The sequence below is a fragment of the Emydura macquarii genome, unplaced genomic scaffold (genome assembly GCF_026122565.2).
Source record: "Emydura macquarii macquarii isolate MOO-44397 ecotype Brisbane River unplaced genomic scaffold, CSIRO-AGI_Emac_v2 contig_2422, whole genome shotgun sequence".
NCBI lineage: Eukaryota > Metazoa > Chordata > Testudines > Chelidae > Emydura > Emydura macquarii.
The window spans coordinates 23658880-23671735 of record NW_027132559.1 but is presented as its reverse complement, the minus strand read 5'-3'; the positions used below and the strand labels follow the sequence as shown (position 1 = coordinate 23671735).

At 43.8% G+C, this 12856-nt stretch overlaps 1 protein-coding gene across 2 annotated transcripts in view; it reads right to left on the bottom strand.

The window, feature by feature from the left end:
• Positions 1-12856, bottom strand: part of CRPPA (CDP-L-ribitol pyrophosphorylase A) — a 185140-nt gene that overhangs the window by 146658 nt on the left and 25626 nt on the right. For both annotated transcript variants that reach the window (XM_067562113.1, XM_067562112.1), the window contains exon 3: positions 1308-1457. In XM_067562113.1, the coding sequence (XP_067418214.1) occupies positions 1308-1457 (150 nt within the window). The remainder of the gene's footprint in view (positions 1-1307; positions 1458-12856) is intronic.

The window sequence follows — 12856 nt, the reverse complement described above, 5'->3', positions numbered from 1 at the left end:
TTTAAGACTCAAAATATTTCACAACACAGGTTGTTATTCTTGCAAAGGATTTGTAATAGAGTCAGCTTTCCAACCGTGGGGTACCATGCTTTACACACTAGTGCACTGAAAGAATTCCTGCCAAGGGGCAAGTGAAGAAATTACATGTTCCCAGGCACTGACCCTGGAGATCCCTGGAGGACAGGAAACTCCCACAAGTTGATGTGTGAAGAGGAAGTGAGGTCTGGAGATTAGAATCTGGAGTACGTCCAGTAAACTATGAGTTTAGGGTGAGGCCAATGAAAGCAAACATCAAAGTGGATAATGGTGAAACAGTTAAGGTTTTATTAGAATCCCCTACCCAAAATTTTTCTATTCAATAAAGATGATGTTAATGCAATACATTTAATTAATGGAAAGTTAAAACTGAGATTGTGTTCACATGTGTATCATGTATCCAGTGAATCTGATCATTTACTATGATGCATGGAATATTTTATACTTTCACATAAATTAATTTATATTTGCAAAATTAATATTTTCCAATATTTTAGCATATCCCACTGTCCATTATTATACTACACACACACACAGGATTCCTCCCGCAAGGTCCCACCATTTGCTGCTCTGATTCATTAAGATACTTAACTTTATGCATGTTAGCTCATTAGCTTAAGTACTTTGTTGCATCAGGAGCTAAACTCTAAATCAGGGGTGGCCAACCAGAGACAAAGAGCTATAGCTATTGATAATGCTAAGAGCCTCATTTTCCTTACCCTCCGCCGAAAATTCACGCAGATCCCACATTTTCAGCGGCAGCTTGTCAGTTTCACTTCTCAACTGACAAGCTACCCTTCTCTCTTACCCTCCACTGACAACTGGCAGTAATGGATACTTTAATGCTCAAAGAAAAAAAGATGCATTGGTAAAATATATGAATGGCTAAATTCTCTCTCTGGTATAATTCCATTGACTATAATGGAATTGCACCAGCAGAGAATATGGCTCATAATAAATAATATATATATTTCGTCATGTACCATTAGGCATAGTTAATGATTTTCTTTGTCATCTAAAACCCAGGAATCACATTTGTATTTGGCAGTTTGATAACAGTATAAATCGAACAGATGATCAAAATTATACGAATCATCATCATTAGGAGACTGCAGTGAAATGATTTACATGCAATCTCATATAATATGAGATAGATTAAACTTCTATTAACCTATAATTTTCAGAAAAACCAAACAAGGTGAATTATTTTTCTTTAACATACATTGAGGGGGGAAAAGTGAGCTTCTGTTTTGAAAAGCCCAAATTCTTACCTGATGATATGCTTGATAGATTATATCAAATAGGAAAGCCTGAGGCATTTCACTTGCTCTGTATCTGGCACGTTCTAGTGAATGGTCTAAACAACCGTCTGCAGAAGAAGCAACAACAGTAGAAACAAGAGGACGGATTGCTCCTGCTGCCTAGGGAACAAAAAAAAAAATCTTAAATATATAGTTGGGTGTTTATCTTAACTAATTTCTGCATGGAGAACAAGACAAAACAAATTTAACATATTAACCTCTATATACACACTCTGGGGCCCAGAGCTGCCAGGTGTTAAGCACTTCTTGAGGCATACTGAGCACCCCCCATTCCCAGTGACTTCAAGTCAGAACTGGTGCTGTTTTCCTATGCAGGGTTAGAGTAACCTATTACTGAAATGATAGTGATATTAGTCTTAATCTCCTTGACCTTCCATTACTAAAATCTGCCCTTGGTTACACTAGAATCTCTCCCATTTACTTCAGCTAGAACCTTACCTCAAATATGACACCAAAGCACATTCTGACAGATTTTTGTTTATCTTAGCAGAAATCAATTAAGACTGCTGGTTTGCCCCTCTTCCCACAAACCACCAAGTAATAAAGCAGGGAGGAGACAGCAAGTACTGTAAGCATAGTTAGACAAAATTTAGTCAATAAATCGAGTCTTTTATGAGTTATCATGAAGAAATGTAGTTACTTAGTTCACCCTTTTATGTGCATGGAGTGAAGACACATAACTGAGGTGAAGTTGCTGTGCTCAAGAGGCCATGCTCTGCCTGATGATCTCCCTGTCTCTGTGCATGATATCACAAGTGGCAGGTCAAGGGAAAGAGCAGAGCCATAGGATCCAAATGACAGAAAAAGGATCTGAACAATTTTCTTAAAGTGAAGAGCTTCTCTTCTTCTTGAGAATAGGGAGGACAGGACAGGACAGGACCCACATAAAGTTCTGCCTGGAGCATAAAGAAAACCATTTTCTCACATCCCAGAGCAGAATGTGTCAATAAATTAGCAATTTTCATTCTTTGACAATTAATTAGTAGGCTATCAAATCAACTAAAGAATAAAGTTTTAGCAGATATACTGCAGGGAAAAATCCTGTTGGGGTAGATGGACTAATGATCTACAATACTGGGTCTTTTCCATCTCTAATTTCTGATTCCAGGGCCCTGGATCATTATTCCTATATCCCGGCTGCTGGGCATTTGGATGATGTTATTTGTTTTGTCATGTTTTAATTGGCTACATAAAAAAAAAACCTAAAAAGTTAAAAGGTTATGGTGAGAAAGTCATATGCACACCCATAGCTTTTTCATCATTAGTTAAGTCTATTTAAATGTCTAATACAAGTTTTTTTGAAACAGTAATATCAGAAAAAACATTTTATCAAATAAAATTTCCCAGGCTCATGCACTATTTTGTTATAATCTCTTGTCAATCATGCCAGGTTCCAGTCCTATGTCCCTATGGTTAGAATGTAAGGGACCTCGTAGGTCACTGAATCTAGTCCCCTGCTAGTGTGGGCAACCCCATTATATAATCCTGTTCATAAACATATCAAGCTCTATCTTGACCAGTTAGGTTGATGTGCCCACTACTCCTATAGGAAGGCCATTCCAGAACCTTACTCCTCTGAGACTAAAAACTTTGTTCTAACTTCCAGCCTACATTTGTTCATCACCAGTTTATACCTATTTGTTCCTGTGCCAACGGTGTCCTTTACCTTATATAGTTCTTCTCTGCCCTCCACCTTCCAAGGCATTTATACAGAGCAATCACATCCTTTCTCAGATTTCATTTTGCTAGGCTAAACAAGCCAAGTTCTTTTAGTTTCCTCTCATAAGATTGATTCTCCATTCCCCTGATCATCCTAGCAGCTCTTCTCTACATCTGCTCCATTTTGGATTCATTTTTCTTGAACATGGATGAGCAGAATTGTACGTAGTATTCCAGACAAGGTCTTACCAATGCTTTGGACAATGGCATTAATACTTCCCTATCCCTACTGGAAATACCTTGACTAACACATCCTGGGATTGCATTTGCCTTTTTCACAGCTGCATCACAGAAACAGACCAATGTAATGCAATGTAGTTGACACAATCAGATCTCACAAATTAGACACATATTAAAAAAAGACAATTCTATAAAAAATTAAAACTATTCTTAAAAGCACTTTGAAACACTATTTTAACAACTGTTTAGTACACAGTATAAATTCATATTTAGTGTCTGTATCTGTCAATCTATAATTGTTGAGCATAAAACCAAAAGGGACCACTGTGATTATCTAGTCTGATCTCCAGCACAACAGAAGCCATAGACCTTCCCCAAAGTAATTCAATAGTAAACCACAACCACCATTGCATTCTCTATGTCCCTAAAGTGGAACTGCTGTAGGTGGAGGACAGTCTAGTTGATTCAGATTGTTTTCGCTCAGCTACAGACCCAAGTGTTATTCCTTGCAAGGAATTTTCAAGTTCTTATGTGGATATAAATTGCTCAGATCTAGACTCCCTTCATGTTAGCAAAGAGAAAATCATTAACTCAAGAAGACATATCCTAAGTCTTTATTGCTTGAATTTCAGCTGGCAGCACTCACTGCAGTTCTAGAAGCTCTCAAGGTAATCTGTGAACTGGACCTATGTTCCTCCTGGCTGAAGCTCAATTAAGAAGCACTGGCCCTGCACTTCATGGAAACTATCAACATTTGCCTTCAGGAGAACAGGCTGCTTATTGTCCTTAAGGAATCCATTATGAAGTTTCTGCTCAGGAAGACTGTCTTGCTAATTACAAATGTGTTTATCCTCTGTTTTGGGGGAAAGATGATGAAGAAGGTTGCAGTGCGGCAATTCAACAAATGTCTTGATCCCAGCTGACTGAATTTCAGATCTGAGTATGTTACAGAAACAGCAATGTTAGCTCAGAATCTCCTTTTGGAGATGAAAGATGATAATGGGCTGGATCTTCTGTCTGTCAATTGCCCATGATATTGTTAATCAAAATACATTGTGGACATATTTTGATCCATAAAATGATGTGGGGGAGTCACTCAAGGCTCTTTTCTTTTCTTTGCCAGAGATCCCAGAGGTAGTTTGGGCAATTGTTCAGCTGCTTTAAGAGCTCCTTCATGATCACACATCCTGATCAACGTATGTGTGAAACTATTAGGAGAGGCTGTAAAAGATACACTGATGACATCCAGCTTCACATCTCTATCTTGTCTGATCCAGAAGATGCAGTGGAGCAATTCACCCACCATTTGGCTGCGATTGTGACCTGTTTAAGGCTTAGACTATGCAAGACTGATGTAATATTGAAGTAGTGAAGAAAGCAACTAGGCAGAAAGCATATCAGCACCTCTGATTTGTTAGTTAGGTTACCAATTTGCAGGTATTTGGCCTGGCTGCTTAGGTGGAAGGTCTGGCCAAGAGCACAGAAAGAAAAAGAAAGATTAGATGGGTAGGATAGGATAGGTAAACTGAGGGAGATCTTGTGCCAGCATGTTTTCTGTGCAGGGTCATTAACACAAACTCATTATCCCTTTGGATCCAACAGAACCTGAATTCGTTAGCTTGTAGAACACTGTGCAACACTCACTTACTTTCTTGGGTTTTAATGAAGGCAGAGTCTGAGCTTTGAGGTCGTTAGTCATACACATTTTTATTTATTATTAGTCGAGTATTATTTTCTAGTTGAGTTGATTTGTATCAATAAAAACCAAAAAACAGCTTGTCCCAGTCCCTCTCTCCACTCCCCATGACCTTTCTGGCCACTCACTGGCAAACTGCCCCTCCCACACCAGCTCAGTTCTTCACTCCCATCCAGAGCTAGGGTGGCTCCTCCCAATCCTGGCTGCTCACCTCCTCTTTCTCCTGTCGCACACCCTGCACTCACATGGCCCTGCATTGCTCAGGTTTGGCCCAGCTGCCCCTCTATCCTCATAGGGGGCAGATGGATCAAATCTGAGTGAGTGGCATTGCAACATGGTGCTAGGGGCCACAGCACCACTCAGGTTTTTTGGATTTTTTGCCAGTAGTCAGACGTCCTCCTGAGATTGGTATCCTATGCAAGTGCACTGAGTGCACATTGGTTAATCCAGGCCCAACAGCTGTCCATGCAGAGTCCCACTGAAATACAAACCAGCTTGTTATATTGGGACCTTAGATAGAAGACTCGCAGGCTATGCAACATCAGACCCTAAAGTGAAGATTCTTCTGCTTCTCTATTCTGACACCCCTTCTCTCCTCCTAGCAATTGTTTCTGCTCTGCTACCTAGCTTCATATCTCCTGGCACTCATTCTCCTTCCACCTTGAATCTTCCTCAGCTAGATCTACCAACCCAAAGCGTATCTTATACATATTTTAATCATGTTTTAATATTTAATATTAGGCTTTTCAATCTAGCAGAAAAAGGTATAACACAATCCAATGGCCAGAAGTTGAAGCTAGACAAATTCAGACGGGAAATAAGCTGTACATTTTTGACAGTGAAGGTAATTAACCATGAGAACAATTTACCAAGGACTGTGGTGGAGTCTCTATCACTGATAATTTTAAAATCCAGATTGGATGTTTTGCCAAAAGAAATGCTCTAGGAATTACTTTGGGGTCTGTGTTATACAGAAGATCCCTTTTGACCTTGGAATCTATAAATCTATTAAATAGCGGTTACTTACTGTAACTGGAGGTTCTTCAAGATGTGTAGCCCCTATCTATATTCCAAATTTGCGGTGCACCAGCATGCTATGTGCCGGAGACGGAACTGTTTGTAGTAGCATCCATCGACCCATGTGTGCATCATGCGTAGGCTACATGGGGCATCCGAGGTCTTATGAAGCTGTGTGGGTCGACGCCCCTCCAGGTCCCTCTTACCAACAAGCATAGCGCCTGGAGCAGAGGGAATGGGGGGGCCGGATTGGAATCCAGACAGGGACCACACACCTACAAGAACCTCCAGTTACAATAAGTAACCTCCATTTCTTCTTCGAATGCTAGTCTCTATGTGGATTCCAAAAATGAGTAGCGTAGTAAGCAGTACACAGTGGCGGTGGGAGCAAGGTCTCAGTAGGAGAGAGAGTCTGTAGAACTGCGCAGACAACTACCACATCTGCTGCTGTTGACGGCCCACTATCAACACTGACGGGGCTCTGGCATAGTCAGCTGTGAAATTATGGATGGAGGACCACGTGGCTGCCCGACAAATGTCCTGCCACAGGACTTGTACAAAAAAGGGTGAACATGGCGGCTTGCGCCTGCGTGGAGTGGGTAGTGATGCCAGGTGGTGGAGAGACTCGGGAAAGGGAGTAACACTCTGCAATGCATTGGGAGATCCACTTGGAGAGGCAGTGGGAGGAAAACGTGTGGCCTCAGCAGTGTTCCGCAGTGGAGAGAAAGAGTTTGGGCAAGGCTTGGAAAGTGCAGGTGCATTGTAGACAGAAGACTAGCACACAGCAGACATTGAGGGAATGTAGCATGCACTCTCTGGGTGAGGTGTGCAGTTGCAAGTAGAAGGTTGGAAGGTGAATGGATTAGTTAAGGTGGAATGGAGAGATCACCTTAAGGAGTAATTTTGGATGAAGTCATATGGAGACCATGTCCTTGGGGAAGACCGTAAAAGGCAGGTCCAGCCATCATGGCTGCCAAAAGTTCACTAACCCGTTGAGCAGAAGTGATGGCCACCCAAAAGATCACCTTCATGGAGAAGTGGGTGAGGGAGCAAGTGACCAAGGGTTCAAAGGGCAACTTAGTGAGGGTCATGAGGACAAGGTTGAAATTCCAGAGAGGGGTGGGTTTCTGGACTGATGGGAAGGTGTTGAGGAGACCACAGAGGATACGAGCAGTGCTTGGATGGCTAAAGGCAGAGGAAACCATTAATTGGTGGGAGGAAGGCACTGAGTGCCGCTAGATGGACTCGGATGGAGGAGTGGGCAAAGCCCAAAAGTCAAAGGTGGAGAAAGTAATCGAGGATGGCGGGATGAAAACTGAGTCGGGGCGGGGGGGAAGGGTGGTGATGGGACGCCCATTCAATGAAGTGTCTCCACATGGCTTGGCAGTATGCCCTAGTGGATAGACATCTGCTATGTGAGAGACCGTCACGCACCACTATGGAGCACACATTGTCTGTGCACGAGCTCTATCTAAGTAACAGACCATAAGATGAAGCATCTCTAGGTTGGAAGCTGACTATGTGCCTGTGTGAGGAGATTCAGGAGAGAGGGGAGATGGACAGGAGGGCAAGCAGAGAGATGAAAGTTTGGTGAACCAGAATTGGCGAGGCCAAAAGGGAGCAATAAGGATAAGGACCGCTCGGTCCCACCGCACCTTGCGGAGGATCTGTGGGAGGAGCAATATGGGTGGGAAGGCGTAACGGAATCCCACTGAGCAGCAAAGAAGCAGCATGTTGCCCCAGAGTGCCTCTAGAACAGAAATGGGAAAGTTTGTGGTTGGTCGCAGTCATGAAGAGGCCCCAGCTTGGCGTGCCCCACTGGCGGAAGATGGAGTGGAAAGTGGGGTCATGGAGCCCCCACTAGTGGCTGTTGTGAAAGAAATAACTGAGATCATCCACAAGGATGTTGTCGGTGCCTGAAAGATGGACTGCATGGAATGTAATCCTGTGTCTGAGACACCAGTTCCAGAGGTCAATGGTTTCCACGCAAAGGGCCAGAGCCTGGGCCCTCTGCATGGAAGCCATTCACCTCTGGAACTGGTGAGACGTGAGGCATGAGATGCTCTGTTTGTTCATATAGACAACAACCGTCATATTGTTAGAGAGAAGTTGTACATGACGGGAGTGGATTAGAGGCAAGAACGCCTGGCAAGCAAGGCATCTGGCTGGCATTTCTACGATGTTGATGTGCATCCTGGACTCTCTGGGGGACCAGGTGCCCTGGGCCATGTGACCCTCCAGATGACCAGGAGACATTCTCTGGATGAGGCAACCAGGAGCCAGACATCCACGTATGGAAACAACAAGTGGCCAAGGTGTCTCATTTAGGCCGCAACGACTTTAGTGAAAATGTGGGGAGTGGTAGCTATTCCTAAAGTGAGAACTGGAATTGATAGTATGAATGCTCCACCACGAAGCAAAGGAATTTGTGATGGACAGGGTGTATGTCCACATAGAAGTATGCATCCTTCATATCAAGAGCCATGAACCAAACTCCATGAGATAATCTGGAGGAGAGTGACCATGTGGAAGCAGAACTTGCAGATGAAGTGGTTCAGAGCCTGGAAGTCTAAAATGGGGCTCAGGCCACCCCCTTTCTTCGGGATGAGAAAATAAGAGGAGTAGAATTCACTGTCATGGTAATGGTGTGGGACGCGTTCTATTGCACTTTTCTGGAGAAGGGCATGAGCTTCCTCTTGGAGGAGATCCTGTTAAAATGGATCCTCAGGGCCCCCACAGAGAGGGTGACAAGGAGGGAAGGAGAGGAACTCTATGAGGTTCCCCCTGTGTATGATGTTCAACATTTAGCAATCAGTGGGAATCTTGCTCCAATTGCCAGCAAATGGAGTAAGACGGCCCCCGAAGATAACCAGAGAGACTGCAGAAGTGGAGGAAGGTTTGTGGTTCTTGAGGGAGGAATTAAAATGGGTGTTTGGAAGGGCACTGCAGGAATGAGGAGGCAGCAGAGGTGGTAGCGGCCAGGTATCAAGGCCGTTGAGAGAACTGGCAGCAGCAGGACTGGTTCTGCTAGCGTGGAGGATAAACTTGGTAGGCAGAGCAAGTAGGATAGCAGGGGCGGAAAGAGGCCTGGTGCTGGCGGCAAGTTGGGGCCAGAGTGTAAAGACCCAGGGCTGCAGAGTGGCATGAGAGTCCTTGAGCAAATGAAGACTCTTGTCAATCTTGTCGCTAAAAAGCTTCTGGTCATCAAATGGGAGGTCCTCAAGAGTGGTCTGGACCTCATTCGGGTAACCCGAATTCTGAAGCCAGGAGTCCCTGCACAGCACTACTCCCAAGGCAAAAGAATGGAACAGTATCTGCTGCATCCACCACAGCTTGGAGGGTCTACCAATTTGCCCTTCTCAATCAGAGACTTAGGTAGGCTGAGTTTATCCTCCAGGAGGGAAGCCTGAAATTCTGCTTGTTTATTGTATGATAGGAAGTCTTATTTTGTAACGGGCAGTGTGGAATTGCAGGCCTGCTGACATACAGACTTTGCGCCCGATGAAGTCAAGTTTCTTGGCCGCTCGATCCAGAGGGGTGGTCTTGAAGTGTTGCTGTCTGGCATGCTCAGTTGCCACTTGAACCACTAAAGAATTGGGTGATGGGTGAGTAGACAGGAAGGCAGGGACGAAATAGCACCGTTCTGCCCACTTAGGTGTAGGCACACATAACACTGGGGCATGCCAGACAGCCTAAGCCAGTTGAAGGAGCACACTATGGATGAGAAGAGTACTGTGTGAAAGCCCAGCTGGTTGGAGAATATCCAGGAACTCGTCCTGGGAGTCCTTCACATCTTCAGCCAAGAGGTTGAGGACCCCCGCCATGTGGCAGAGTAGCTTATGGTACTGACCATGATCATCCAGAAATAAAAGAGAAGGCGGGATGAGCACCTCATCAGGGGATGAAGAGGCTCCCATCAGGATAGGTGGTTCTGATGGTGCTGACAGTGCCAGAGATGTGGTGGTGTCCTGGGGTTCCTCATAGACAAAGCGAGGAGCAGTATAAATGGGCGAAGGCTGATGATGAGGCAGTGGCAGCCAGTAGGACCAAGCATATGGATCCACTGGTACCAGTGGCCCTCAAGGGTACCATGCCTCAGCAGGAGGTCCATACGCCAATGTGTAGGGCAGGTGTTATGACTCTGGACTGTAAGAGCACACCAGTGAAAAGGCCGAGTCCTGCTCTGAGGACCACTCGAAAACGGAGGGTTGGTCCGGGAAGGCCAGTGATGTCAGAATGACAGGGCCAGCAGCGCAGAGCAGTTATGTGATGATATCCCAACCTGCTGGACCAACAGTGTGAAGAGTAGCAGAGCAGGATGGTGGCCAAGTGGTAGCAGCTAATCCACTGGTGATGGAGACTACACAGTCCCTGGTGATCTGGGACACAGTGGGGAACCAGCATATGGTAGAAGTAGTTCGACCATAGGCATGAGAGGAGACAAGCGGCCAGGTGTGCGCAGAACCGGGCATGAGATGCCAGACTGTCCCAGCGGTGTAGACAGAGCTGGGACAAAGGCAGTGGCCCTGTGACTGAGGCCAAAGATGATGCTGGTTGGTCTCGAGGATGTTTTGTCTTGTGCTCCAGCTGAGATTTCTTGGGCAGTGGAGCAGCAGGATCATCACACAGCTCGGGGAAGCAATGCTGCATTTATAGTTGGTCCCTCTCGGGGAGTCGGTCTTGTGCCCCTGAGTGTGCTTCTTTTGAGCACGGTGGGGCTTCACTGGTGCTGCCAATACCAATGGTGGTACCAGAGCCAATGGTCCAGAGCCATTGGAAGGAGCCAGAGAAGCACTCACTGATAGTGAGGCTGGTCGCTCCGGTTGTCCCACCAGTGCCACAGTCGCGTGCATACACAGGCGCATCGCCAAAGCTCTTGAGCCTCCCAGGTCCGTGGCAGATGGAGCAGTAGGAGATGCTGTAAGCTTCACCCAGACAACAAAGGCAACGTGGGTGCTCGTCGCTCACAGAGAAGGAGCACAGGCATGAAGCACAGGGCATAGTCCCCTTTGGCGGACAGGATGCCACGCACAAGGTGAAGTAACAAAAAACTAATTCCTAACAAATTTTGAAAAACTACATACAATGATGCTAGAAGAAACTTCTGAACGGGGAGGAAGAGGGATTCCAACTCTGGCCATGCAGCGATAAGAGTGAACTAGAGAGACGTCAACCCGCGCAGCTTCATAAGACCTCAGACACACTACGTGGCCGACACACAACACACATGCGGGTCGACAGACACTACTACGAACAGTTCTGGCTCCAGTGCATGGCGCACATGTACATACTTCGTTTGGAATCCACATAGGGACCAGCACTCAAAGAAGAATCTATGTTAATAGATGAGAATTTCAGATTTTTAATACACAAGAGTAGATCTGATCTCAGATTCATATACATCAAGATTACGAATGACAATTTAACAATAGGAAAATTTTAATCATCCATATATTTCTTAGTGTTAACATATCTTAATTTTAACATTTTTATAACACATTGATTTTTTAAATCAGAAAGTTATACTGTGCTTTGACAAGCACTGCAGCATGGAAACAGAGCTCTGAAAATCTTGCATTACATTGCCTTAAAAAAGAAATAATCTTTCCATCTTCAAAAATACAGACCTAAATTTAAAAGTATATTTAAATCACATAAAATGAAATAATTTCTTTGAAGCTTTATAATGAAATCAGTTAGCACAGTCAGACACAACAAGACAAATACATTAGTAGTGCAATACCACTAACATCAATGGAATTGTGTTGAGGATGAATTTGGCCCAGTATGTCCTCTAAATTTAAAAAAATTGAATTTAGTAGAAATACAAGTGACTTTATTTTAGTGAATGTAAGCGTCACTTAAATTTGCTGTTCAAATAAACAGCTCAGACTAATAACATACATGAATGTAGTCAGGCCAGATATATATCCAACAATTTACAAAGCTGTGGTGGAATTTTTGATTAGGTGAAAGATTATTTGCAAATTATCAAATACTTCTGTCTCTTTGGGCTTTAGCCTAAATTAGCTCTGGATATGAGCCAACTGAAACTGCTCAAAGTCACTATGATTAATTTCTTCTCATCCTAATCTATCAAACTGTTTCCACATGTTAATACATGGAAAATATTCTTTTACACAAATCAAATGGCTTGCAATGGCGGGAATTCATAGCCACATATACTTTCAAAAACAGAAATGAAAGCAATACCTGTAGATCTGTGCATGCCACAGGTAAAAACATGCACTTCTATTCAGACATCTGCACTAAAACTAATTATATCTGTAGTAATTAACATGCTTCAGCCACATACAGTAATTATTATTCTGGTTAGCAGAGCTGTCTTCAGTGAACGACTGCTTACTCCAAACTTATAGAATAGCATCTTCAAAGCTAAACCAACCACTGGTAATTATGAGATTAAAATATTTCACATATTTAATGGAATATTCTTTTTAAACCTTCTGCATTTGTGAACTTGAAATGGAGACTGTATTAATGAAACAGAGTTCTATAACTAGCTTTGGAACAACTCCTCTAATCACTTTATTACACACAGCAAATTCAATGCTGATTTACAGTAATTTAAGATTTAGGTCTCACTGTATCATATTTTATGCTTTTCTTATTAAGCCCTTTTTCTTAATGCTACTGTCCCCAAATTCTACCCAGTTGTTAAGGGCTACATCCTACTTCCTCTGCAGACACAGGACCATGACCTATGGTACGGTTCCACTGCAGAAAGATAGAAGAGCATCATGTGGAGGCCCTATTAAGGGGATCCTTGTTCTTATGCCATTGGGGCTCCTTGCATCCCAGTGTACAGGTGAGGTTAGGGAATGGGGTCTGGGTAGAAGATCTGACTGCACAAACTCTCCTAGCT